The 26,513-nt window shown below is 42.7% G+C and overlaps 1 protein-coding gene and 1 long non-coding RNA gene across 2 annotated transcripts in view; one reads left to right on the forward strand and one right to left on the reverse strand.

Annotated features, from left to right (window-relative positions):
- CRYBG1 (crystallin beta-gamma domain containing 1) overlaps positions 1-26,513 on the reverse strand; it is a 162,629-nt gene that overhangs the window by 26,016 nt on the left and 110,100 nt on the right. The window contains exons 3-8 of the mRNA XM_036414920.2: positions 20,501-22,110; positions 12,500-14,864; positions 9,499-9,546; positions 9,293-9,411; positions 7,191-7,356; positions 4,020-4,159 (exon numbers count right to left, since the gene is read on the reverse strand). Of these exons, the coding sequence (XP_036270813.1) occupies positions 4,020-4,159; positions 7,191-7,356; positions 9,293-9,411; positions 9,499-9,546; positions 12,500-14,864; positions 20,501-22,110 (4,448 nt within the window). The remainder of the gene's footprint in view (positions 1-4,019; positions 4,160-7,190; positions 7,357-9,292; positions 9,412-9,498; positions 9,547-12,499; positions 14,865-20,500; positions 22,111-26,513) is intronic.
- LOC118705816 lies at positions 1,325-24,569 on the forward strand. The gene is made up of 2 exons (XR_004983820.1): positions 1,325-1,460; positions 24,439-24,569. It is a non-coding gene; the product is annotated as an uncharacterized LOC118705816 (long non-coding RNA).

The following is a 26,513-nucleotide window of genomic DNA, read 5'->3' on the forward strand; positions in this document are numbered from 1 at the left end:
TCTCTCCCCCTCCCTCCCACTCTTTCTAAAAATCAATGGAAAAAAATATCCTCAGGTGAGGATTAACAAAACAAAAGCCAGTGGCATGGGAAACAGACTTTGATTGGAACCTAATTATTTTTAAAAATCCATAAAAGACATTTCTGAAACAATTGGAAAAAATTTGGTTATGGGTTATAGATTAGACATTATCATGGATGAATTGCTAATTTCTTATACGTGATCCTGATAGTTAGGATAATGTCCTTGTAAAGAGATGCAGGGTGAAGTACAGTGACTATTATATAGTAACTAGAGACCCAGTGCACAAAATTTGTGCACGGTGGCTGGGGGGGGGGGGGGGGTAAGGGTAGGGGTGGGTCACTCAGCCCAGCCTGCACCATCTCCAATCTCAGCAGTCAGACTTCCCTCTCACAATCCAGCACCACTGGCTCCTAACCACTCACCTGCCTCCCTGCCTGATCACCCCTAACTGTCCTCCCCTGCCAGCCTGATCACCCCTAACTGCTCCCCATCGCCGACCTGATGTCCCCCTAACTGCCCTCCCCTTCCGGCCTGATCACCCCTAGCCACCTCTGCCTTGGCCCCACCACTGTGGCTTTGTCCAGAAGGATGTCTAGAAGATTTCCAGAAGATGTCCAGTCTAATTAGCATATTACCCTTGTATTAGTATAGATAAGAAAAAATAAAGTACAGATATACCCATTGACATGGGTAATCTTAGAAACAATGTAGAGAGAAAGAAACAAGCCACAGGGAACTTTGATAACATTTTTATGAAGTTCAAAAGCAAACACAACTAAAATATTGTAGGGATAGAGACTATAGGGCTACCCTATAAAGCAAGGGTATAAGGAAAAAAATTCCAGAGACCTTATGGGTGTGGAGAGGGGCCAGGAGGATGGGGCAGGGTGGGCTGTGCAGGGTGCTGCACAGTTTCAGTAATGGTGAGGGAGGGCCTAAGCTGGGAGGTGGGCACACAAAGGTTTGTTTTATTACTAGGCTTCATAATTCACATACATAAATACATTCCTCTGTATGATCAATGATTTCATGATAAAACTGACCAAAAATATTGGGCTATTAAAAATGTCCCTTGATTTCAGAACACCTGCATTCTCGTAACACTGAGTAAATGACCGAGCCTGTCTTCCATAGCTAAATAATGGTGTTAGAACAAATGGTCTTTATTCTTCCTCTGAAGTCTGCCCTCACCTCTGGGAAGATGGCTGCTGGCATCAGTGAGCTATTAAAATGAAGGTTTAAAAACCGATTACACTCAACAGAATAGGAAAGGAAAATGTATCTTTCTCCTAAATAAAAATATGACAAGTAGCCCTAGCCGGTTTGGCTCAGTGGATAGAGTGTCAGCCTGCGAACTGAAAGGTCCCAGGTTCAACTCCGGTCAAGGGCACATGCCCGGGCTGTGGGTTCGAGCCCCAGTGGGAGACTTGCAGGAGGTAGGCGGTCAGCTGTCAATGATTTCATCATTGATGTTTCTATCTCTCTGTCCCTCTCTGAAATCAATAAAATATTTCTTTAAAAAATATGACAAATAATTCCCTTGTTTTGTGTATGTGTATCCAGAATAAATAGGCCTGGAATAAATTTCCTATGGAAATTTTTAAAAGTCCTTCACACAGCAAAGATCTTTCTTACACCACTTCAGGGGACTGGAGCACCAACAGGAGCAAAATGAGCTCAGCTACCTATTACCAGCGAATTCTCCGAGCCCCTCAGGACTGGCCTTGCCGATCTGTAAAACACTAATGACCTGGTCCCGCTGCTGACCAATCAAGTTCAATGTGCCCAAACTTTAAACTGACACCCAAGACAGCTTCCTATTCTCCTGGAGGCAACAGAAACGAACAGCCAGAGAAGCAAGCCCGTCACACCCTGAAAGACAGGCTCTAACGACCACCCACGAGACAAGTCAACTTATTCTATGGTGCAGCTCCCTAGGCTGCCCCTAGCCCAAGCCTGAGTCAGCAAACCTTCTGGCGTGAGATTAAAATGTTATGGCAGATGCCTATTTCGTTCCTCTCTAAGGAAAGCGATATTCTCGACTTTCTTACTTTAGGTCTCATGGATGTGAAAAAATTAAAGGCACCAGGAGATGAAGACTTTTTATCTTTTTTTTTCTTCTTTTGTTCAGATTCCTCCTTCTCTTCCCAATCACTAAATATAGAAGTGGCCAGGGCTCAGATGGCTTCTCTGTTCTTCACACTCACTCCCTCTGAGGTCTCCACCTCAGTACAAGGTGTGAATGCCTTCACGCTGATGACCCTAAATTTTTATCTCCAGCCTCCCTCCAGGGCTCCCGCCTCAGGTACCCCGCCTCCTGGCTGGCCTCCACCCTCAATGAACAGCTGGCACGTCCAACCTCACATGTCCGACACTGACCTCCTGCACTGCCCCTCCGAGCCTGCTCCTCCACGTCTTCTCCAATCTTTACTGATATTTGATTGCTGGGCTATTGCTGTGTAGTACAAATAATAACCCTGGGCTAGTTCAGAGGAGGCTCTTTCCAACATTAACAAAAGGAACACATATAATGAACTAAAAAGGTGGCCCCCTTGAATAAATGATGTGACTTATGCTCCTGTTTCAAGATTACCACAAATGCTGGGGTCCCAAACCCTGGATGTTTCTCAGCCCTTCACACCTCACAGACAATCTGTCAGCAGATGCTGTCAGTTCCACCTTCAAAATGTATCCAGAATCTGATCATTTCTCACCCGCACGGCTGCGCCATCCAAGCCAACAAAACCTCTTGCCCATAGAACTGCAACTGCCTCCTAACGTGTTTGTTTGCTTCCGCCCTCGCCTCATGACAGCTTATTTTCTATAGAGCAGTTAGTGACCTTTCTGAAACACAGGTGAGATCAAACTCCATCACTGATGACCCACGTCACTTCCAGTAATCTAAAATCCGTTCCCACTTCTGAAAGGCCTGACATGACATGAGGCCTCTCTCCCATGGGCGTCCTGGCGTAGTCAGTCTGCCACATGTGCCTCCTTGGCTGTTCCCTAACCATGCCCAGCAGGGCTTTGCAAAGGCTGTGCTTCCTGCCCAGGCTGCTCCCCTGCCCCTCCTCTCTCAACCATCCCCAGGGCTGACTCCCTGGCTTCCTCCCTCCGGGTGGGTGTCTGCTTGGCTAGTTAGACCTTTCCTGACCGCTCTATCTAAAGCAGCATTACCACTGTCCCTCTCTGTAACTTACGTTTCTGTAGGATTTACCAGCTGACACATGACACATGCATTGTCTTATGCAGACCCCCATTAATAAAAACTTTTCTGCATTCTCTGAATACATGAATATTTATAAATTACATATTACCATTGAATCTATCATGAACTTATTAGAAAACATACACAAAAATGAAATCTCAAAAGGAGATTTTCCATAAAATATAAAGGATCTTTAGTGTTCGGGAGTGGGTGTTTTGCTGCATCTCAAATGTCTGTGTTTAATGTGCCCTCGGCCGTGCACTCCTCTTTAGAGACCTGTCCTTCCGTCTTTCAGCCTGCACTTTCTATCCTCGTTTCTCCCCCGTTTGAGATATTCTCATTTCCTTCAAAATACTCTTGCAGTTTCCTGTGATTTGTGAAATCAACATCCTAGGGGCTGCGGGCAGCATTGTGTGGAACGTGAAGGGAAGTGCCACGTGTGCTGGCCTCTATCCCGGCTGACACATCAGGGGCACAGGCTCTGAATGACCAGGAAGGTAAAATCTCCTACTCAGCTGTGAATGAATCAGGTTCCTCTGGGATAAGGAAATCCCTACATGGAACATGCATTTCCCCCCTTACTTTTCCCCTAAGAAATCATTGTTTGTAAGAGCTGTACAGAAAAGGCAGAATTTTATGTGCCTTGTTAAAAAACAACAACAACCCTTTTAGTCAGTAATTACTTAGCAACACAACAAATTAGAAACAGAACATTTTAAGTTTTCTTTTCAGTATGACACGCACCAAAAAAGCTTCATTGAAATTGTACTTAAAATAAAGCACTTACGTGCCCCAATGCACTTTCATGGAACAAGTCTTCTGCATCACACCAAACCCCTGCATTTCTTCAGTGTCATCAAAGTAGGAACTCATGACTCCCAGCCCTTCTTGCTCAGTAAATAAGTCAATGTGACTAACTCTGTAATCCTAAAAAATAAAAAATGCATGGACACATATAATAACTACACTATGCATGTAACTGTACAGTAAGCACATTTCCCCCAAAGAATTAAAATAAGCTTTAAATATACACACACCTTTCACAGAGCACCTGCCATTTTATCCCTTTCCTGTTTTCACCCATGACTTACTAATAGGTGCTCTTTTGGGGCAGACACATTACTTTTACCATATATCTGAGTTTTAAATTCAAGCAAAGATCATCAGAAATATATTTCATTAGAGTTTTGGGCATATTTATTTCTCTCATCCTCACTGGAAAACTGCTGGTTTTCCTTGGTGACAGGAGTTTTAGCTTAGTTTGGTTTGTTTTTGTTTTGTTAATCCTCACCAGATGATGTTTTTTCCATTTATTTTTTAAAGAGAGTGGAACAGGGAGGGAGGAACATCGATATGAGACACATCGATCAGTTGCCTCCCATATGCCCCCGTCAAGGCCAGGGATGGAGCATGCAACTGAGGTATGTGCCCTTGACCCAAATTGAGCCTGCCACCCTTCAGACCAAAGTTCTAGCCACTGAGCCAAACGGGCTAGGGCAGCAGTTTTAGTTTCCTTGCTACAATGTGACCACCCAGCTCCAAAGAATCAGGTCTATAGAGTGGTTGTGCCAGGAGTCTTCCTGTTCTGTGCCCTTCCCCCCACCCCCCAAAAATGCTCCTTGACTGACCAAACTCCTATGGTGCCGGGCTGGTCTGAGTACTGCAAAGGCACAGTTATGGTGACTTACAGATCTCTGCACTTTGATCGCTGTTCCATGCCCTGCATGTCCACAGCCCATCAGACACTCTTCAAAAGGCCTCTCCTGGCTGAGTGCCCAAGTGCTAACCAAACCTCTCTTAATATTTGATTGCTTAGCTAGGTGAACCCATGTACAAAAGAAACAGTAACATTTGGGTTAGTTCAGGGCAGGCTCTTTCAAACATTAACACAAGAAACAAATTTAAAAAGGTGATTCCGTTGAGTATTTGTGGCTTATGTTGTGTTTCACAAAGCCATAAACAAACTGTAATAATAATAATAATAATAATAATAATAATTCATGATATATCAGAAGCCATAAAAGTGTTCCTATCCTTTAACATGACACCCTTCATAAATATTTACCCCAAGGAAATAAAGCAGAAATGTATAACTTACTATGTTCACAAAATGTTCATGCAGCTTTATTTAAAATAGTAAAAAACCAGAAACAATCTGAAGCTCCACAGAGCATAGAAAGGAAAAATAAGTGATGGCACATCACTTCAATGGAAATCCCAAAGGATGTAGACATGAAAAGCATTAACTTCATCAAGTCTGCAATTTCCCTTCCCCCACTTTCTTTAATGCACCTGAATCTCCACCCACCATATTCTGATACCTCCCTCGGCTGCAAATCAGTGAGAGATATTACCAATGGGAGTGTGATCGTCAGATAAATTGTATGGAAAGAGAAAAAGGACTGGGAACCAAAGTGTAATGTGAAAAAAAGGAAAAGAGCTTTGTGCCTGTATTATGATAGCAACCACATTAGAATATCAGCCAAGAAAACTTCATGATGGTGGGATTTGGATGATTGTTTTAAAACATTACTATATTACCAATATTATTTCAGCAATAAATAAAAACTGCATATAAATTATTCCACTGTGCCATTTTTAAATGGGGCTCCTCGTGTCTTTCTTAAGCTTTTTCATATTATGCATCGGCCTTGACGGGGGCATGTGGGAGGCAACTTTCTTACTCCTTAGTCGTTCTCATTTTAGAACATTTATTTGCTCTCTATTGCATTCCAACACCCATCTCTATTACACACACAGTTTTTTTTAATTTTCTATTTGGAAAGTACCATTAATTACATTCTTAAAGGGAAAAAGGGTAAAGAATTATCAAATCTCAACAGCTACAAGAAAGGTGCTGCTACAAAAAGGAATTAAGGAAATTTTAACCAATCCATAAAGTAGCCCCAAAGACTTATTTTTTTAAACCCACATAAAACGCCAGAGCCGAACTATCAAATGAATTATTTTTCCCAAATAGAACTTTTATAAGCCGCTAAAAGTAATCAGAACTCACACAGCAACAAAAAAAAAACTAAATAAAAGAAAAATCTGTTCATTCAGAACTTATCAAAACCAGGTTATTATATAAAATACATTTGGAAAAGGGATGGGCAAGCCAGGCATAAAAAATTAACCTTCAAGGTTTATTGTGAAAAAGGTGACTAACCAATGTTTCTTTTCTAATTCATTTTTTAAATCATTAGTTTGACTTTATTTTATTTCTTCTTTCCATTTTACAAAATTTCTTGGGGTGAAACTGGTTAACAAAATTATACAGGTTTCAGGTGCACAATTCTACAACACATCATCTGTACTCTGTATTATTCCACCCTAAGTCTCCGTCCATCACCATTTATCCACCCTTTACCCTCCTTACCCCTCCCCCGCCTCTCCCTCCCCAACAGCTGTCAGTTTGCTCTCTATCTATGAGTCTGTCTCTATTATGCTTGTTAGCTCATTTTGTTCATTAGAGTCTACATATGAGAGAAATCATGATACTTACCTTTTACTTTATGCTAAGTGAAATAAGCCAGTTTTTTTCTAATTCATTTAAAAAGTACAAATAGCCCTAATTAGTTTGGCTCAGTGGATAGAGCATTGGCCTGTGGACTCAAGGGTCCCAGGTTCGAGTCTGATCAAGGGCATGAAACTTGGTTGTAGGCATATACCCAGTAGGGAGTGAGCAAGAGGCAGCTGATTGATGTTTCTCTCTCACCAATGTTTCTAACTCTCTATCTCTCTCCCTTCCTCTCTGTAAAAAAATCAATAAAATATATTTTTAAAAGATAAAATGTACAAATACTTACAAAAAGTATATCCATAAATACCAATCAAATATTTTTTCCAAACCACTTATTCCATAAAATGAACTGTTCTCTCAGAGTAAGATTCACCTATAGCATTCAATAAGTATTTGCGGAATGAATAGATGGATTCTGGTTTTCCCATAACCTACCTGGACCACATGTCTGATTGAACCAATCACCACAGGTTTAGGAGACTCTTCCTCCTCTTTTCTTTCCAAAATCTCATCTATACCCCAAAGACCAGCAAGTTCCAATTCTCCTTCTTCTAAGGGGATGGAGTGGCCTTCAAAATTTGGTTTTTCATACAAAATCCAACTAAAAAGAATAAAACACAGCGAACTATTAGCCAGTCCTGGTGAGAGAGATTTAGGTTACTCAAATATTCTGGGTAAAAGCCACCCTGTACAAAACACATTATGGCCCGTTCTCTAACAGTGATTGCAACTGGCCCGTTCAGTGTGGCACGGCCCCTCAGGCTGCTGACTGTGAGGATCAACCCCACTGTGTACGAGCAGCTGTGCAGGTGCTGACCATACAAAGCAGAAATTCGCCTCAGCAGGGTTTAGTGCCTGCCGAGATCTCCCTCTCAATATGCTGCTTATGAGGTTTATTGGATCTTGCGCTGAAGATTGAAGCTGGCCACTGGATAGATCTCTCGTGCAAGCCAATGTCAGGCACTTTCTGTGCCTGGCCCTCGGCAGCCTGTTTGGAGCAGTCGCCGGTGGCTTCTTCTATAAATCTTTGGTTAAAGACTCCTCTGCAGCTAGCCTTCCGCTTGTTATTCGGGATGATTCTCCTTTAATTTAGTTGTAATTCCAGTGTGGTCCTCGTAGGAGGTGAGTGTAGCTTCCACCTACTTTGCCCCCTCCTTGAAATCCCTTCTCTCTAAGAAAATGTATTAACTCTCCCTAACACAAAAATTCACTAAAAGTTAGCTTCTGATAACTCGAGAATTATATCAGGACGTTAGAGAACATTCCACTATCAATATTAATGTCCTAGAGATACTAATGTTCTATAGAATTGCCAGTTAGTGGAGACTTAAAAAATGGATATATTGATACAAAGAACTACACATGTTAATGAAAAGCATTTTTAAAAATATCCTTTGTAACAATATCCAAACACTGAAGATAGGGTTCTCGACATTTGTGGTTTAAAAAACTAGTAAGCTTTTCTTTTGGTTTCCATTTGATTAAATATGCAGCATCTTTCCTATAAAGTTTTAGATATGTTACTATATTTTTCTATATATGGGTGTGGTTTACAATTGTTTGTATGAAAATGTAATAGAGTAATAATATAAACATAAATTGTGTTTTACTCACAACTGTAGACCTGCTTTTATCCACCTGAATTATGCTTTCAAGAAGAGGGAAGCCAACAAAAATTGGAAAAAAACAACAACCACAGAACTCTTATTAAAAACAAAATTGTTATATAAAAATTTAATGTTATTTTCAGTCTTTAAATTTAAAAACAAAAGCTACTTATATTTTCTAATGAATATGTTGAATATATAGAAAAATATAGTAACATATCTAAAACTTTATAGGAAAGACGCTGCATATTTAATCAAATGGAAACCAAAAGAAAAGCTTACTAGTTTTTTAAACCACAAATGTCGAGAACCCTATCTCTTTATTTCAAAGAAGCTTACAGATAGGTACCAAAGATAAGTATTCATGACTCATAAGTAATTTTTTTAAATGTGTTTCTTAACCCAACTTCCTTTGTATATTCTAGAAGCAATTAAACTGGTAAAAGAATGTTTTCACTAGCTTCTTTCCTACCTGTTATCAAAAAGTTGGAAAATAACTTTTAACTTAGTCCTTCACTGAACAATTACATAAAATGTTAGCAAAATGTCTTTCCTTATGGAATTAAAAAAATCCTACCAACGTAACTAGTATAATTCTTATCAACCTCACTAAAAGTTCATAAGCCAAATGTATATGATGAATCTGATGTTCATTAGCCCAAACCAATGTTATGTACATGAGGTACATGGGAAAGAAATGCTACACTTTTCTTATTTTTCTAGAAAAAATATGTTTCATTCCTGTAACCAGAAACATAATTAAAAACCACATTTCTTTGTTATGAATTCCGTTTAATATTCACTGGGACTAGTACTGTCTGCCCTTGACATTGCTAAGGGCATAATTTTGAATAAGGACTAAAGGCCAAAGAGTAATTAAAAGTGTAAAATGTAAGCCCTATAGTCAGGAAGTCAAAGAGCCAGCCTTACCAGCCTCTCACAACTTTCACAAGCACCACGGGCGAGAGGCTCCAGGAGCTGCAGTCTCCCGTGTCACTGAAGACTTCAATGCACTCCTCAGAGACCTCCGGCTCCTTGTAGATCACCACCTGCGAGAGAGTGGGAGTGGTCACACTTCTTCCTGTTCTTTACCGGACAAAAATAAAAGCTAGTCTAAAAACAAAAAATAATCTTACCTTTCCAGGTCGCGGGTTGATTTTAGTTTGGACACTTCCTCTAAGCGTCTGTAATCAGATGAACAAAACCACAATAAATAATTAAACTTTGCGTACCAGTCCTCATTTCTCCTCCCATGATCCTCTGAGTATGATCATATTCACCTCACAATTTTCCAATTTTGAAACAAGTCTCCCTTGATCTAAGTTATATTAAAAGTCTCTGTGTCTATACTATTAAGAGCTTCCCATGCCCAAGTGAAGTTGCCGTTCCGATTTCTCTTCACTTAAATGCCTAGGCTATTTTCACCAATCTAGAAAATCTAGGCCTCAAGAGTCAGATCTATATTTTATATGAATTTACAGAATAAGAACTCAGCAGATTATAATTCAAAATATCTTATGTATTAATCACTTATCTAGAATGAGCTGAATCAATTTTATGTGTTCATATACACCTTATCTGAATCTATACAGTTTTTTCATAGTAATTTCTACTATCACATAACAACTACTAGTCTAAATGAAAGCATGTTGATGAAGCCCTGTCCAGTGATAAATCCTAGTCAATTGGAGTGTCGTCCTGTACACCAAAAGGTGGTGGGTGCCAGTCAGGGTACATACCAGGTTGCAGGTTTGATCCAAGGTAGGGGCATGTATGGAGGCAAAGTTTCTCATATCAATGTTTCTCTCTCTCTCCCCCACCCCCCACTTCTCTCTCTGAAATCAATTTAAAAAAAACAACAATAATGTGCGTATGGATTATTTCACAATGTACCTTGTAAATATGAAGACCAGTAAAACCAGAAATGCATATACAATAAAAATAATAATTATACATGTAAAAGAAAAGATAAAACATGGACTACTTTCAATGCTGACCAGGATGCCTACCCTAAGAACTGCCTTTGATCTGATCACTCTTGCATCATGCCAGAGTAGAATATGCCCAAGAGACCAGAGGAAGGTCTCAGGAAAGCATTATTAGAAGTCAAAGTGGCATTTACATATATATATATTAGAAATAGAGAAGCTGAAGAAAAAGCCTAAAAATTAAAACAAAATTCAGGTAACACATAGAAGATAGAACAGTTACATATAATCAACAAAGCCCAAAACCTAAAGAAAAACAAAGGGGATATACAGCACTTTGTTTCTTCTTTTTACCCCATTTTGGCTAAGTTTATTAAGAGATTCTACAGGGAAACTGTATATTCTGTTGTCAGACTCTCCAGACTGTTGTCAAATAAGAGAAGTGATCCAAGAATGATGAAAAAGAGAGAATAAGGCTGTAATGAACAGGAAGTAGACCAGTGGAAATTTTGTGATTCAGAGAAATACTGAAACATTTTATAATTTCTCTGAGTTATAAATTAAGTGTTCCCCAAATAGTGGTCCAGGGACTCCGGGGGGGCTCCAATGTGCTTTCAGGGAGTTCATAAGATAAAAACCATGTTCACAGAAAGAAGAGGCTATTTACCTTTCTCTCTCTCTTCACCTCATAGGATACAATGGCATTTCCCTGAGTGTCCATGACATCATTGCCATGATGGCTAATGAAATGTACACCTGCGTGTTCTTGTACTTTTTTACTTTTGTTAGTGTTAATGTCTAACATAATAAATTCTGAGAAGTATCAATAAAACCTATGTGAACAAACGCTCTTTGGAGTCCTCAATAATTTTTAAATATAAAAGCATCCTAAGACCCAAAGTTTGAAAACTTTTGAAAAAAGGGATCTGTACCTTGCTGGAAACCCAACTATATCTATCTATCATCTATCTATCTATCTATCTATCTATCTATCTTTTTATTGATTTTGAAGAAGAAGGGAGAGGGAGAGAGAGACAGAAACATCAATGAAGAGAATCTTTGATAGGCTGCCTCCTACACCCTTCACACAAGGGATCGAGCCCACAACCTGGGCATGTAACCTGACCAGGAATCGAACCATGATCTCCTGGTTCATAGGTTGAGGCTCAACCACTGAGCCACACTGACAGGACCCAACTATATATTTTTAAAGAGCTTCCAGAATTACATTCTAAGAAAGGCTTGGGGTAAAAGCCAATACAATAAACTGAAACATGTGGCAGTGCCCCAGACAAATGAGGGAGGGTGCCAGGTATTTTCTGCTTGGATAAACTGTTTCAGATGATTGTCTACACTTGACAGATGGCCTGGCTCATAGGGTGGGCAACAGGAATGGAGAGGTGCACTTATGTTTCTGGGCTAACAGAGCTGACCTCTAAACCTTATATTCTGTTTTTCTCTTTCATTGTCTTCCCTCAACTTGAGTATCAAGTTTGGTAACAGAAAGGCACAAATTCACATAAAAAATTTGGATAAAGAAAACATTAGCAGTCAGACAGAAAAATATGGAGAAATCATAATTGTTGCTCAAAATCATATTTTGCTGCCCTCTCTACAATATTCAAGGAAAGAGCCAATGTTGCCCCACATTTTTTACTCCTCAAAGCCCTTGTGGGGGAAAAATACTCCCCTGATGAAAACTAATTCCAAATAAAGAGAAAATACTTTCTCAAATGCATAGCAGACATCTTTATTACTATTTTTGGAAAGAAAGAATGAACCTCACAGCACAAGGGATTAGGAATAAGGGTGGCTGCTTCACAAATCTTCAAAATTCTAACTATAATACCGTGTATTTTTAGGCAAAACTAGGGAAGAAAAAACACACCACCTTGTCTGTCTCTGAATTCTCAGGGTATTTTATCTATACCTTTCCTAATACAGCATATAAATTCACAAGTATCTTAAAATATCAGTAACTTATTTTCCCTGTTAAGACTACGAATACCCTGAGAACAGAATCTTAGTATCTTTTCCTTGTACCCTACCAATCCCTTGTACATAGGTTTCCAAAGACACGTTCAAGAACTTAAAAAATGATTGTGTACAAGCATAACCATTTCTAAAAGAGTAACATGACTTGCTCAATGTCCCTCTCTGCTCTCACTTTATAAGTACCCCAAATAAATGATCATATGTTGCTACTTACTGTTGGATCTGATAATGGCATTCCGGAGAAAGAAATGTTTGGGTCAAACCGTCTGGATTTGAAAAGACCCATGAAGTCTGTGTCACTGTCCCCAAAGCTCGGCAAGTTCGGTTTCAGAGCGCTGTCAACGTGATTTGCCTTTTCCACATCATCACCGATCTTCGGCTTTGAAAATTCAGAAAATTTCGTTTCTGGCAAGTGTAGGTTGCTTCGTGAATCCAGATCCTTTTTGCTTTCCTCCTTTTGCAGGTATTTTTCCATGTAGCTTGGACTTTTCAAGCCTGAGTGAGATGCATTTGACGAGTCAAAATTGAAGACCTTTAAGAAGTTGTTGGGCGGAAGATGGGGCTGTTCTTTTTCTGAAGAGCTGGGTGGGGCACCCTCAGCCACAGGCAGTAACACAGGAGACCGAGAAAGAGAAGTGTTCTGAGAAGAGCTGAATGTTGTGGTCATGGCATTGACTGACGTCACAGAGGGAGAAAAGATTTTGTCTTGTGGTAACGAAGACAACATGCTTGAGAAAAGTGCACTTTTTTCTAGCCTAGATCTCTTAACTCCACCATTTGGCACCTCCCTGTTCTCCTTGTCGTTGGTTTCTGGATTCACCAGAGGTCCGTCCTTCCCGTTAGCGTGAGCGTGCAAGGACTTGAAGAGGATACTCTGTTCGGTGGAGATGCGTTTGGACCTCGGTGTGGACTTGGGGTCTACATTCGGCATCAGCTGTAAAGCCTGTGACATTTCTGGCTGGCTTCCCTTTTTCTTTCCCAAACCAAAGGTAAACACGTTGGGATCAAGCACCTTTTCTAAATGGTCCTCATGGATGGGAGGCATGACAAAGTGAGGGGTGGGAGAGTTTGGCACCCTGGCTTTCTTTTTCTTCTGAGGCACACAAGCATTGCTGTCTATCTTTTTGATAATTTCAGTGAATTTTTCCATATCAGAAGAGGAATCCAGTACACTATCATCACTACCACCAGAGACATTCAAACGACTGGCAGGGCTGTCTTGGCCATTCACAACATTCTGATCTGGCCTCTGAGGAGTTTCTAAATGATTTCTGCCACCGGGGGAGTGAGTGGGGCTGGATTCAGCCGCCAGGAGCGCTCCGTCGCCCTGACTTTGAGCCTGGGAAGGCAGAATTTTCTCTGATTCTGGTGGCATGACTTGTGGGCCAGATTTTGCTGCATGTTCCTCTTTGTGATGAACGTGTTTGGGTGATGTGCTCTTATTGCTCAGTACTTCCTCTTTCTGGGGAGCACAACTTACAACGGAAACCACTTCAAGTTCATTATTGTGACAACTTGGCAACTGCACTTCTCTCACTTCAGAGCCATTGGAGATGATCTGGGAGCTTACATCCTGGGTGCTCTCCACGGGAAGGACGAAGGACCTGACCTGCACCAGGACCTTGGATGGACTCTCAGTTCCCACAACTTCCGGGCTGTGCTCTGTGGACAAAGGAGAGCTTACTTCTCCTCCTTCTCCACCTCCTCCTCCTCTTTCTCTTCTTGCTCCAAGTTTGGAGGGGGGCATGTTCTCATGATCCAGATGAGACACAGGCAAGATACACCCTCTGTGGTTTTCTGATACGTTTAGATCAGGGCATGGAAAACTGCTCAGGGGAGCTTCAGCACACGCGTCTTTGGGCATATCCCCAGGAACGGGTGCAGGCAGTGACGGAGGCTGATTAGATGACTCAGCTGGGGGCTGTGAGTCAGAAAATGGATCCTGTGGTTTTGGTGTGGCTGATGGTGAGTCTCTGGTATCAAGAATGGAGGGAATGGGTTGCACAGTCTCAGTGCTGTTTTCAAGTACAAGTCTTTTGCTGTCAGCAGCCTTTGAGTCGCCCTCTCCTAAGTGTTTGTGGTCCTTGACAGGAATCAGAGCAGTAGCCACTGGGTCAGAAGGGCAGTCAGCATCTCTTTGATCACCATGCTGAAGCTGAGGACCAAGAGCTTGATCCTCGGTGGCCTCTCCTTCCATCCCTCTTCCTTCAGGACTCCCGGTCGCTGGGAGGATCTCCTCTTCAGGGAGAATAACTTTGGTTTCTGCAGAGGTTTCCTTCACCAGGACAACATTGTGGGGACTACCTTTCTTTTCAAGTTGCTCCATTTCTCTTGTTTTCTTGGCTAAATTCAGCTTCGCCCTCCCGACAAATGTTTTATTAGAGGCAAGGGTGTTCCTTGTGCCTCGAATGTCGGCGTGTTTTGGGCTACTGTTTACCCGTTTGTTTTCAAATAAGGAGATTTTGGTAGCAGTATTTCCTTTATGAACTGGCTGGCTAAGTGGATTATGCTCATTTCCCAAACTCTCAAGATTTTTAGGAGATTTAAGATTTAGTTCCACATGTTTAGGCTTGGCAGGGCTGCAAGAAAAAAAGCAATATGATACAGTTACTGACCTAGTTTTAAGAAGTGAACATACCAATTTATTATAAAACTATAAAAAGCCAACATTTTTCTGGTATGTAATTAAAAAAAAATGAAAAAGTCTAAACAATTCTAAATACACTATCAATTCTTTTTAATCAATATTTTGCTTCAGTGTGAGGGGAAAGAAAATTATATAATTAAGAAAGTCTAGAGTTGAGAAGTTAGCAAGTTTATCAAGTACCTCATACTATATAATAAAGAGCAAATATGCTAATAAAACTGAACAGCAGAACACCATCCACATGACCTTCCAGATGAAGCTGGGGCTGCGAGGGCCAAGCCCCTTGCATGAATTTCATGCATCAGCCTCTAGTATTTACATACAGTGCTTGGCACTAGAGTTATGGTAACTTAAGGCCTCAAGAACATTAGAACAAAACAAATTTAAATGTTTAATGCATTCTCCTATTTTAAATACGTAAATGATTTCTCTAAACATCAACTGTGTAATTTTTATTTCTTCATAATGTATATTATCCTAAAAAACTAAGTTATAAAAAATATGTACCTATTATTTACCACTTTCAATATTTTATTTCCATTATCCTTACCCCAAGCAATTTTTATCTGTTTATATAAGTATGCACACTACAGAAAATTTGGAAAATATAAAATATCACTCAATCCTACCATTCAGATATCTCTGTTAATATTTTAGAATATGTTCAGTCTTTCTATATGTAGTTAAATAGTCTTAATAGAATTAAGATTATTCTGTTAATAGAGTTTGGTATCTTGTTTTTAAAAATAAAATTACTTAACTTTACATTTAACATTTTTAACGTTTCATGTTACCAAACTGTTTGTTTAAAAAGTTTTATTAGCGTCTGCATAAGAGCCCATCATATAGATGTACCAAAACATACCTATCAAATGTCCAATTGTTGGTTTTGTCACCATTTTTTGAGCAAAGTGGGTCTCCACCCTCAGTCTCCTCTCTTGAGTGTAATTACCAGCCTAATGGAAATCATAAATCTTTGATTGTGCACACTTTTTCCTTTCTGAGAAACAAAACATTTTCTGTTTGACATTAGCTGGCTCTGGTCCTGGCTCTTACACTAATTATCTATGTGTACTTGGTCAAGTCACTTTTACTCTCCAAACTCTAACTTCTCTATCTGTAAACAAAGACTAGGTAGTTTAGAACAGAGTCGTTTCCCCCATCCCACCCCCCCACAAGGAGTTCTCTTCAAAGGCTCCAGTTGGGAACAGTAGAGACTGAGGGATGGGGCTGTTGGCCAGCCACCATCCTTTCAGAGTCACTCTACTTATCTGTGTTATATATCACTTTTATATAAGCTTTCCTAGAAGAATGTAACTCCAAAGCTAAAAAACAAACAAAACCAAAAATGTCTAAACTAGTGGTCTAGTGGTTTATAAATTGGAAGAGATAATAATCACCAACATTCGCTGATTGCCAAGCCCAGGAGAAACACTCTCTAAGGCTTGCCTCATGGACAATGTTATCCTTTCTCTTTTAAGATGAGGAAGTTGAAGCTTAGAGAAGGCAAGTAATTTGCCTGAGGTTACACAGCTAATAAGTGGCAGTGCCAAGATTTGAAGCCAGTTGTTCTGGTTTCAGCTGCCATGCTCTCAACCACTCTACTGTTCTTTTTCCCCAGAAAAGGTCAGACAAGACTCGCTTCAATGACGGACATCCTTAGGATTCAAGGAGTCAATAACTTATAGCTATAAGACAAAGTGATCACACTTTATGAGACCACCACGATGAGAACACAGAGTGGAGAAGCACTGAAATCCCCCACTATCTCCCACATGGACTCACTGCTCTTCAAGAAGGTTGGGCCTGAGGAGCCTTTTGAAGGAACAGAAATTATGACTTTGGGTGAGACACCTTATCCTTGTGGATAAAATGAGAAGACTTGAGAAGTCTTTCCCAAATGCAGCATTAAGAATTTACGTTTTCATTTTTTTAAATATATGTTTTATTGATTTTTCACAGGGAGGAAGAGAGAGGGATAGAGAGCTAGAAACATCGATGAGAGAATCATCTATCAGCTGCCTTTTGCACACCCCCTACTGGGAATGTGCCCGCAACCAAGGTACATGCCCTAGACCAGAATTGAACCTGGGACCCTTCAGTCCACAGGCTGATGCTCTATCCACTGAGCCAAATTGGTTTTGGCTATGTTTTCATTTTTTAAAATATTATTTAAATACTAAATTTGATATATTCTCATTAATTTCTCCCAAGCTGCTTTCCCCCCAAATCTCTATTAGATATTTAGGCTTCTACACTGTGGGCCCATATCTTAAATTTAAAAGCAAATTAACTTATCAGCACTTCCTTAAAGATAAAATTCCAAAACCAGTACGATGATTAGAAATAGAAAGTTTCCAATAGAAAGCTATCATGAGGCATGTTCACATACCAGGGAATATACATTTAGAAATTCTCACTAATCATCTCTAAGGACAGCCAAAGATCAAAGTGAATCTTATGAATGTAAATGGAAAATGCCACTAGTTAGCCAACACGCTACCTTAAGGACAGGAAACATCTGCACATTAAAGATTTACACCAAGATCAAAATACATTTTTACAACCAAACTTTCTGTGTTATTAACTTCTGCTACCAAGAGTCACTACAATTAACCCAGCTCAAAGTGATTAAAAGACTCCTATAATTCATGTCGTAATGCCTTCACTACAATGTGAGGGGAGAAAATAATGGAGTCTAAAAAGCTATGGCTATAATACAAGAGAAAAATTCTCCTTATTTTAAATACACCATTTTAAGAATCTCAACATTCACTACTTGGTAGAGAACAGAAGACAAATTTTCTCACAACTTCAAGAAACATACTGCTTCTTATTTATTTATTTATAATCCTCACCTGAGGATATTTTCCCACTAATTTTTAGAGAGAGTGGAGGGAAGGGGAAGAGACACACAGAGAGAAACATCGATGTGAGAGAGACACATCAATTGGTTGCCTCCGACATGAGCCCCAACTCGGTCAGGGGATTGGCCTACAACCGAGGGATGTGCCCTTAACTGGCATTGAACCTAGGACCCCTCAATCGACTGTCGACTGGCCAATGCTCTATCCACTGAGCCAAACCAACTAGGGTCATAGTCATTATTTTGGAGGTGGGGGGTGGGGGAGGGAATATAGTTTTAACTCTAAAACTTCAGATTCAAATTGTTGTGTTTTTTGTTTTGTTTTGTTTTGTTTTAAATAATCTGAGTTGCCTGGCCAGTGCTGCTCAGTGGTTGAGTGTAAACCTATGAACCAGGTCACAGTTCGATTCTGTCAGTTTGATTCCTGTCAGGGCACATGCCCAGGTTGTCAGCTCAGTCCCCAGTAGGGGGCATGCAGGAGGCAACTGATCAATGCTTCTCTCTCTTTTATGTTTCTATCTATCCCTCTCCCTTCTTCTCTGAAATAATGTACACTGAGTGGCCAGATTATTATGATCTATGAACACATAATAATTTGGCCACTCAGTTTATATCCTATATAATAAAAGGCTAATATGCAAATTGTCCCCTCGACCAGGAGTTCGACCAATAGGCAGGCCGGCCAACCGCCCATGTCTCTTCCTCCTGGCCAGGTTGGTCGGACCTACCCATGCACAAATTCATGCACCGGGCCTCTAATACACACACACACACACACACACACACACACACACACACACACACTGAGTGGCCAGATTATTATGTTTTCAGAGAACATAATAATAATCTGGCCACTCAGTGTATATGTATATATGTGTGTACATGTATATCCTATATAATAAAGAGCTAATATGCTAATTAGACCAAACAGCAGAACGACCATCTGGACAACCTCTTGAATGACCTTCCAGACAAAGTAGGGGCTTCGGGGGCTGGCTGAGGCAGCTAGGGCTGTGAGGGCCGAGCACTTTGCACAAATATTGTGCATTGGGCCTCTAGTGTATATATAAAATAAAATAATCTGAGTTAACCTATTTTCTTGAAAGGCAATCAAGGGGAAATTAAAGGGTTTGAAAACCCCATCAGTCACAGAGAAAAGAAATCATTATTAATTTTCTATTTCAATAGTTTGCCAGTTCACCAAGTTGAGGCCTTGTGGAAAACAAAAATAATAGTATCTAGCAAAGAAAAAAATTTAGGTAGAAAGTAATTAGTACTGAGAAAAAGACACTTGGTTTAGCTCCATTTCAGACAACAGCACATGAAGAGTTTCATTGTAGGATCCGCTCCCCCGGGTTTGTTTACCCTGCCCCTGAGCAGTGTAACATTTCTGGTTCTTCCACTGGTGTATTCCTATTGGCAGACAGGGGAGGCTGAAGCGTTCTCACCAGGTACACTGCAACTTCTCTCTGAGGCTCACACTAGGAGGTCTGAATGTTGGCACACTGGCCTTCTACAAATAATGGGCATCATTCACTCAGGTTATTTCTCCACCGCTGCTGTTACAGAATAAATAGCTGACTATATCAAGGTCTCCGAGTTCGAAGCTGGTGAGGTGGCTCACCTTATTCATTAAGCAGACTTTTCTCTCAAGTGTTTGCCAAACAGATCTGCTCTTAACTTATCCAAGAGGTAAAATAGAATGGTCTATTTAGTTTAAGAATGACAATGTTGTGAAAATACCTCTTTTAATACATGTGCGAATGCAGGACAAATGTAAGCAGTTTAGACACTCATTATTCACATGTGCTGACGAATATAGAGGAGAGTGTGGGAAGGGGGAGGATCTTAAGAGTTTTTATATTACCCTCCCTATCCCTCCACTCATACCACTTACATTATCATCAAGGCGCAAGTCCTTCCAAAACACACACACACAAAACCAATACCAACAGTGATTTTCTTCTTTCTTTTGAACATCCCCAACTTTTACAGATGGTAACACCCATTGGCAGTTTAGTAATCAGAAATCACTTCATATTGTTATTTGATTTGTCAGCATCTTGTGTTCTAGACTGGGCCATAAATTTTTCAAGGGCAAAATACTGACTCATAGTTGTGGATTCTGCCCCCCCCTCCCCCATAGCTCATAGCACAATACCATGCACAGAAAGTATTCAATAAATATTAGAAAAAATCAATCAACTTAACAGCCTGATTCTTCTAATGTGTCTTTTCATTTAGCTAACAGTCTCCCAGTAAGACCACCGACCTTTCTTAAAAGTTTCTAATGACTACTCTTAACTTCGCTCATGTCAAAGCTGCTGGGACATACTGAGCATATTAGTGTTTGATTCATGTTTTGAAATTCACTACATGTGTTTTAAGAATGTTCCATCCAAGAATACCAGTGTACATTTTGAATAAAGAATAAAATCCGCTTATGTCAAGCCCTACAGTCTTCTCTTGATCGCTTATGCGCCTCAAGAGATACCTCATTTTTACACGACATTAACAGCTGACCACACTCCCAAATGTGTCATCTTAAACCTTAACTATGTTAAATAGCTCTTCACTAGCTTAAGTTCAACACAAGAGAACATTCAGCACACAGATGTTCTTCCACAAATAACAGCTCGGCCACCAACCAGCACGTGCTCTCCGCCCGGACCAACTCCCCAGCCAATTCCGCGGTTACTTACAGGGTCACTTTCGTGGTCACCGTCGACCTGCCGGCCCCGAAGTGGTTCCTGGGCTTCCAGCCCTCGGCGGCGGCGGCGTCAGGACCCGCGGTCGATCTGCCCAGCTCTTTGCTCCGACTTCCTTCTCCCCGGCCGCCGTCCCAGTGGTGGTTGGGGAGCGGCCCCCTCTTGTGCTCGGGCTTGATCTCGGGCAGCAGCGAGCTGCTCCGCACGGTGAGCTCGCGGGCGATGACTCGGGGCGCCTCCTCCCCGCTCTCCCCCGCGGCTGCCTTGGCGGCGGGGCCGGAGTCGGGCGCGGACGGCCGCCTGGGCGGGGACTCCTTGGCGGGAGCCCGCGGGCTTGCAGCGGAGGACGGGATGGGCACGGCTTCGGGGACGCGGATCTTCCCCCTCCTTTTGGTGGGGGACGTGGCCAGCACAGGCTGTTTGCCCCGCTCCGGCTCCCCTCGGGGCTGCCCTTTGGAGCCGGGGCTAGACTTGGACTCCGCGCCAGCCGCGGCGGCGGCGGCAACGCCCCCGTCCGGGGCCGCGCGGGCAGATTTCACTTTCTTTTCGTTCTCGGCCGCCGCGTTTGGCGCCACCTCGTAGTCGAACACCGCGTCGTCCCTGGCCGCGCCGTCCGGCGGCAGCGCCGTGTCCGGGCTCGGGGAGTCGGTGGATTTCTGCGACCTCCTCCGCCTCCCCGATCTGCGGCCACCCGCCCTCCTATCCATGTCGTCGTCCTGATCGTCCCAGTCTTCTGCCCCCGCAGTGAGGACCACCGGCTCGTCGTCCACCTGCGCCCCGTTGGTCTTGCTCAAGTAGATGTCCAAAGTCAGCACTTTGGCAGGGTGGGCGCGCTCACACGGCCGGCACCCCTGTCCTCCGGGCCCGGGCCCGGTCTCCGCACCTTCGGCGGGAGGGTCACCTGGCGGAGCGGACGCGCCCTCCGGGGACTGGCTGCGCGCGTCTAGGCGCTCCGGGGAGCCTTCTCCTTCGGCACCCACACCGGAGTCTGTGTCAGCGGCCTCGCCTGGTCCCCTCCAGGCCCGCTCCGAGGTGGGCGACCCTGGCACTCCCCCCGCACCCGGGGCCGCCTCCTGCGCGCCAGCAGCGCCCGGCGATGCGTCCTCCCCGGGACCGCGGGCCGGCGTGTCTGCGCTCTCCCGCCCGGGGCAATTCTCCAGTGAGGAATGCAGCTGCTTGGCAGCGGCGGCGGCGGTGGCATCTGGGAAGGGCTCTCCCTCTGAGTGCACAGGTTCTAATTGAGGTGATTCATTTCCAGGGCACAGCAGCCCGGCCGCCGCTGCGCGGCTGCTCAGGCGAGGTGACAGGTGGGCGTCCGGGGCGCGCTCGCCCTCGGGCTCCTGGGGCTGCTCCTGGGGGAAGCCCTCCCCGCACCGGTCGGCTGGCTCCGGTGGGCTGCTGGGGGCGGTCCCCTTCTCATCCTCTCGCTGCTCGGGGAGCTGGGCACAGGCTGCTGCGTCTTTGGGAGAGGCTGACTTGGCACTGGAGCTGGTGGGACTCTCTAACCCGTTCCTGGTGTTCCTTCTCCTTCCTGCTGAGAACAGGTTGCCAAGTTTCCCCAAAACTGGCTTCCTTTTGTTCTCTTCGGGTGGCTGTGCTCTGGACTGAAAAATAAAACAGAATAGCAGAGAGAAAATATGAAAATCTGTTCTTCCCCCCTTTTAGTATTAAGTACATTACAGAACTACAAACCAAAATGATCATAAACCAGACTTACTAATTGAAAAATGAGATATGAGTTTTATTACATTCATCCCAATAAAAACTGATTTTACTTTTCAAAACATTTTAAAATACATTTTTTTTTTTTTAATTTCAGAGAGGGAGGGAAAGGGAGAGAGAGAGAAACATCAATGAAGAGAGTGAATCATTGACTGGCTGCCTCCTGCACGCCGCCCACTGGGGATGAGCCCACAACCCCGGCATGTGCCCTGGACCAGAATAGAACCGGGACCCTTCAGCCTGAGGCTCTATCCACTAAGCCAAACCGACTAAAGCTTAAATTTTTCTTTTATGCCATATATGTTTGTTGTTACTTAGAATCTACTTTAATTGTTCTTGTGTTTCACAGGAAAATTCTGAAGGTCCAAATAATCGCATACACAAAATAAAACATTCCCAGGTCTCTCTAGCTTTTGCTTTTACCTCCTTCCTCACTAAAGATGCAATTTCAAAACAGCCATGCTTGACTATAGGGGAGTTTTAAAGACCAAAAGGTATCTTAAAGCAGTTAAAAAACAAACAAACAAACAAAAACCCTCCCTTTCTTTTTTTTAGAAAGTAAGGAAGACGAGGAAAAACAGTAGTGCCACCTTCTACTTTAGAACACTAAAGAAGCCACCTGGGTTCAATATAATTGTAAAAAAAAAAAAAAAATCACACGTGTGCACACACAGAGACAAAAAACAAAGCGATTGGAGCACCTGAGCCCGCCCTAGTCCAAACCAGTAGTTCAGGTGGGCGGGCCTGCGTTCTTCCAATGGGAGTAACGCGGGCATTCAAATGGCACAGATCCCCACAGATCCCCGAAGCAACAGATCCAAAGACCTTGGAGGTCACCCGAGGTGCTTTTCCCTGCGGGAGGTTCCCAGGAGGGTCGATACGGAGAGTACACGGGGGAAGGAGGGCGAAGGTGGAGGGCGACCGCCTTCGCATCCCCTCTGTTCGGCCCCGGCCGGGAGGCGCTCGCGGAGTGAAACACGCGGCGCTCTGCCCACGCAGACCTCAGCCGGGCTGGTTCCCCACCACCCCAGGGGGCACCCAGCGCGCCAACGGGTGAGCCCCAGAGCCCAACCCACCCATAGGAGGGGGGCCCACGCCGCCAAAGACGATCCGCACGGGTCCCGGGAAGAGGAAAAACCTGCTCTTTTATATATTAATAGTCTAGATTGCAAAATGGTCAGCACCTGGCGCCGCGCCGGAAGCCAGGAAAGCGCTCAGACCAGATCAATAAAAGCTAACCAACCAATGGGCGCCGCGGGGAGCCAGGGTTTGCCCAGCTCTGGGAGCGGGTAGGTGAAGGGCCTGGGGAGAGGGCAGGAAGGGGAGGGAAAATGGGAGCAAGAGCAACAACCTGGGTATTCGGGTAATGACCTCCCTGAAGCCAACGCTACACATGTGGCTCCAATAATTTAAGAATTACCTCTTCTACTACAAACCCAGGGGCTAACTCCAGCCCCTTTCCTGGAAGGTGAACATTCAGGGACAGTTTTTACAGTATTGACTGCAGGGAGATTCCCGAATCCTTCTTTCAAGCAAACCCCTTTTCATTTGACTTCTATGCAGCCAGGGGAGTTTGGAAATGGTGGGAAATAAGACTGTAAGAAAAAACATGGAATTAACACAGTCAGCAGCATTCATTGACCGGTCGTGGCACTGCAACCTCATGGAATTCTGCAACAGCCTAGTGAGGTGCAGTTAGTCCACAGTAGATATAAGGAAAGGGAGGCTTGGTCAGGAAAGAGACTTTAAGTGTGTGCTAGGGGTGGGGGGGTTGGGGGAGCAATATAGTCAGTATTCAAATCCACCCCTGCTCATTGCACTCCACCCTTTCCGAGGATGGGAGGTGCAGTGGGCACCTCTGAGAAAGATTGTATAGATTGCAGGTATAGATTGCAGGCCACACACACCCAGAAGGCTCCTGAGGAAGTGCTCATGAATCAGATTTAGTGACAAACCCCCTTCTTCAGGTTTGAGAAGCACCTGGTGGGAGGTTTGGAACTAGACAATTGCTGCATGACAATATGGGCCAATGCAGCAGCCACTGGAACTTTTCCTGACTGAGAAGGTATGTTTCTAAGAATCTAACTATGCCCTGGTGGTGTGCTCAGTGGTTGAGCATCCACCTATGAACCAGGAGATCACCGTTGGATTCCAGGTCAGGGCACATGTCTGAGTTGCTGGCTCCATCCCTAGTAGGGAGTATGCAGAAGGCAGTGGATCAATGATTCTCTCTCATCATTGATGTTTCTATCTCTTTCTCCCTCTTTCTTCCTCTCTGAAATCAATAAAAATATTTTTTTAAAAACTAACCAGATTTTGATTAATAATTCAATTCTTTAATCGTTATATATATAATATAGGAAGGATTCACTGTATAATTAAAAATACATTAACATATTTCAACTTCCTAATGAATATATTTGGATTCTACTTAAGTCAATGGGATCACATGATTTTTAAGTACTGTAATTTATGCCTACTGAGCTCTCCTTAGTCATTAAACACTTGCTAAGTGATTTATATAGATTCTCATCTAATCTTTCTAACAGCCCTTAAGATAGGCAGTCTTTTTATGCTCATTGCCAAGGTTACCTATCCTTTCTCAAGGTCCCATAACCAGTTGTCTTTCTAACTCTGGAAATGGAGATCTTTGTCCATGCTGCCTGACAGGCTTCAAAGATATCCTGAAGAAGTAGCAAGGAAAAGTTTGAGTCTACCAGTATTGGCTTAATTCTAGCCCATGTCAAAAGAAAATGCCTAAGTGCATGTATTATTCTGTCCTGCTAATGATTTAGCAATCCATTTTCCCATGCAATTGAAAGATGCCTGATCAGCAGTCCTCTCTGCTCAATACAGGCTCTTCCCCTCCCCCTTCCCCACCCCTCCATCCCCATCAGCTTTGGCTATAGCTGCTTTTTATAAAACCAGTTGCTCTTCAGAATTCAGCTCAACTACTTGATTCCTCTCTTTATCACCTGCCAATCTGTTCTGTCTATTGAACTTGCTAGAGCTACAGAATTTGTTTTGTTTATACATGAACGTTCACAACTTCATTCATAAGAGTCAAAACTGGAAACAACGTACATGTCCATCAACAGGGTAAATGGGTAAATTATCCATACAACAGACTACTACTCAGCAAGAAAAAGGATGGAACTTCTGAAACATGTAATGACATGGATAAATGTAAAAAGCATTAAACTAAATAAAAGAAGCCAGACTCAAAGGTGGCATACTATGTTGGGGAGCACATGATACTTGCTTGGAACGTCTGTAAGGAGGACATTCTGAGAAAAGGGAAGTGTGTGGAAAGCTGCCTGCCTGTTTATCAGAATTCCCACTTAAGGGAGACTTAGGGGAGTTTTGAAGGCAGCGCCCCTAATTATTCCTTGACCTTTCCAAACAAGTCTGTGCACATGCAGACCCCTTTGTGATTATTGGAATCCTTATGCTTAATCCCTGGAGGCGCTTGCCTAGAGGACAATGTAAACACATGTGTCCTCCCAAGATTACTCACCCTACTGATTGTACGTAAAGATAAAAATTCCAATAAAAGCTAAAGAGGCAGGCAATCCAGGCTGCTTGGACCCTTGAGCCAGGCAAGCTCCTTTGCCCTCTCCCCAACAGTGAAACCGTGTCAGAGTAATCTGTTCATCCTTTGTTCGGGGAATGCTGGTCAGCCCCGGCAATACTGTACGGTTCCATTTATTTGATGTTCTAGACAAAGCAAAACTAATCTATAGTCATGGAAAGTAAACCCGTGCTTGCCTGAGGGCAAGGTGGTGGGTACCGGTGTGACTGGAAAGTATCCCAAGGAACTTTGGGGAGTGATGGCAATGTTCTAACTTGATTGTGGTTAGGGTGACACATGTGCACACATCTTTCCAAACTCATCAATCTGTATACTTTAAATGGGTACAATTTATATATATATATATATATATATATATATATATATATATATATATATATATAAATTATATTCTAATAAACTTGATTTGAAAATAAAACTTTTCCCTGGCAAATAAAGAGCAAAAACACAATTCACCAAATGTGCACCCATAGCTCAGGTGCATATTTCATAGTTCTTAGTCAATGACTGGAGGCTAGGCCCTCATTCACAGGGTAGTTCAGTCTGCCCCCAAAGGTCTGGATCCTTGTGACCCCTCAGGATGCTCTGTCTGAGCAGTGTTCAGAATATTCCATTCCTTCGGGGTAAAGTCAACAGTAATATCTTTGAGAAACATCCTTCTTTTCACCCATGGATTATTTATTTCCAGTATTT

This window comes from Pipistrellus kuhlii, unplaced genomic scaffold (genome assembly GCF_014108245.1).
Source record: "Pipistrellus kuhlii isolate mPipKuh1 unplaced genomic scaffold, mPipKuh1.p scaffold_m20_p_5, whole genome shotgun sequence".
Lineage (NCBI taxonomy): Eukaryota > Metazoa > Chordata > Mammalia > Chiroptera > Vespertilionidae > Pipistrellus > Pipistrellus kuhlii.